General features: G+C 57.8%; 1 protein-coding gene across 1 annotated transcript; it reads right to left on the bottom strand.

Moving 5' to 3' along the window:
* Window positions 1-164: 164 nt before the first annotated feature.
* Window positions 165-1,498, bottom strand: LOC133359930 (phospholipase A and acyltransferase 3-like). The gene is made up of 3 exons (XM_061578491.1): window positions 1,319-1,498; window positions 511-773; window positions 165-272 (listed from the first exon to the last, which is right to left on the bottom strand). Exons 1-3 carry the CDS (start codon window positions 1,416-1,418, stop codon window positions 165-167), a joined length of 471 nt encoding a protein of 156 aa, XP_061434475.1. The 5' UTR covers window positions 1,419-1,498.
* Between the last annotated feature and the right edge of the window lie 427 nt (window positions 1,499-1,925).

Below are 1,925 nucleotides of genomic sequence, written 5' to 3'. Positions count from 1 at the left end.
CAACACCACTACCACCAACACCACCACCACCCACCACCACGACCAGCCGCCGCCCACCACCACCCACCACACTACCACCACACCCTTCAACACCACCACCACTCACACCAACACCACCACCACCCACCACCACTACCACCGCCGCCACCACCACGACAAACCCGTCACTGCTCCTGTTTTCTTGTTGCTGTCGCGATAACCAGGCGAAGGGCGGACAGCGTTCCCAGCACGGCTACCACCGTGCCGCCTGCAGCCCACATGCCTTGCCTCACCTGGTGAGTGGGAGAGAAGGTGGAGGTGGAACAGGGGGAGAGAGGATAGTGAGGAGGAGAGGGAGCACGAGAAGGCAGTCTGTCTCATATCTGTCTCCTACATCTCTGTCTCTGTCCATTTCTATCTATCTTCATCTCTGTCTCTGTATGACTCTATCTCTGTCTCCTCAATCTCTGTGTATGTCTCCATCTCTGTCTGTCCTCTCGTCCATCTCTGTCCGTCTCTGTCCGTCCTCACCTGGTCCGAGCGCGCCTCCCCGAAGCGCAGCGCCGTCACGAAGTGTTCGCAGTTGCATCTCAGCACGTCGTAGTCCAGCATCTCGCCCACGAGCGCCCGCGCCTTTCGCAGGATCTCATCGATGGGCAGCGGCCGCCGGCGCCCCTTGTTGTTGACCTGGAACGTGCTCTCGCCCACCACCTCCTTCAGCAGCTCCAGCTTCACCTTCGCCTTGCTCGTGGCCACCGACATGATGCTGTGGGCTCCGTCGATGCCGTCTTCGCCTGACGCGTTGAGGGGGTGGGGAGGGGGGGGATGGGGGGGCACAGTGGAGACTCCGTCTCAGATTCACGGTGAAACGCGAAAAGACAGTTTCGATTTAAAGCTTCTTTCGTGACTGCAGGGATTCGTCTTCTTGGTTCTTTCGGTAAAGTCACGTGGAATGGAAACAATGAAAAGAATAAAATAAAACATAATAAAATAAAATAAAAATAAAAATATTATGCTTTATTTTATTATTATTTTTTGTTTACATTCTACGTGACTTTACCGAAAGAACCACGGCGGCTAGGAGATGTTGACTCCCTCGCCTGGTGTGCAGGAGGTCGTGGGTCTATCCCGACCCTGACAATGCCTGCTGCTGCTGTATATTTGGAGTCTGCGTCTCTCTCTCATCATCACGGTGGCTAGGAGATGTTGACTACCTCGCCTGGCGTGCAGGAGGTCGTGGGTTCGATCCCGACCCTGACGATGCCTGCTCTGCCCTTGCCCCAGCAGTCCTCTTACAGGCTACACGGGGGACCTTAATCATTGCAGGGGCACAACTCACTGGGTGGCGCGAGGTGAATGACGTATCCGTCGCCGACGTACAGAGCCCAGTGCTGGTAGCAGGTTCTGTTGATCTCGACGAGATCTCCTGGCTCCAGCATCCTGCATCCAAGAGAGAAGATTCCCACCGCTCGACATTTGGCGACACGTGGAGGAGATGGGGGAAGTGGTGGTGGTGGAGGTGGTGGAGGTGGTGGTAGTGGTGGAGGTGGTGGAGGTGGTGGTGGCGGTGGTGGAGGTAGTAGAGTTGGTTGTGGTAGCGGTGGAGGAGGTGACGGTGGCGGTGATGGAGGTGGCGGTGGTGGCGGTGGTGGAGATGGTGGAGGTGATGGAGGTGGTGGTAGTGGTGGTGGAGGTGGTGGATGTGGTGGTGGAGGTGGTGTAGGTGGTGGTGGCGGTGGTGGTGGAGGTGGTGGTGGCGATGGTGGAGGTAGTGGAAGTGGTTGTGGTGGAGGTGGTGGAGGTGATGGTGGTGGAGGTGGTGTAGGTGGTGGTGGTGGAGGTGGTGGAGGTGGTGGTGGTGGAGGTGGTGGAGGTGGTGGAGGTGGTGGTGGTGGTTGAGGTGGTGGAGTTGGAGGCGGTGGCGGTGGTGGAGGTGGTGGAGGTGG

This window comes from Lethenteron reissneri, chromosome 66 (assembly GCF_015708825.2).
Source record: "Lethenteron reissneri isolate LAM-NWPU_2019-01 chromosome 66, ASM1570882v1, whole genome shotgun sequence".
NCBI classification, from domain to species: Eukaryota; Metazoa; Chordata; class Hyperoartia; order Petromyzontiformes; family Petromyzontidae; genus Lethenteron; species Lethenteron reissneri.
The sequence above is the reverse complement of the archived record's forward strand: the minus strand, read 5'-3'. Positions and strand labels throughout refer to the sequence as shown.

What these genes read in the sequence shown, in the direction of transcription:
- LOC133359930 (XM_061578491.1), bottom strand. Translation starts at nt 1,418, where the DNA reads ATGCTGGAGCCAGGAGATCTCGTCGAGATCAACAGAACCTGCTACCAG. An exon ending in CATTCACCTCGCGCCACCCA is followed by an intron (nt 774 to 1,318) that starts GTGAGTTGTGCC and finishes TCAACGCGTCAG; the next exon opens with GCGAAGACGGCATCGACGGA. An exon ending in GGGAGGCGCGCTCGGACCAG is followed by an intron (nt 273 to 510) that starts GTGAGGACGGAC and finishes CCCACTCACCAG; the next exon opens with GTGAGGCAAGGCATGTGGGC.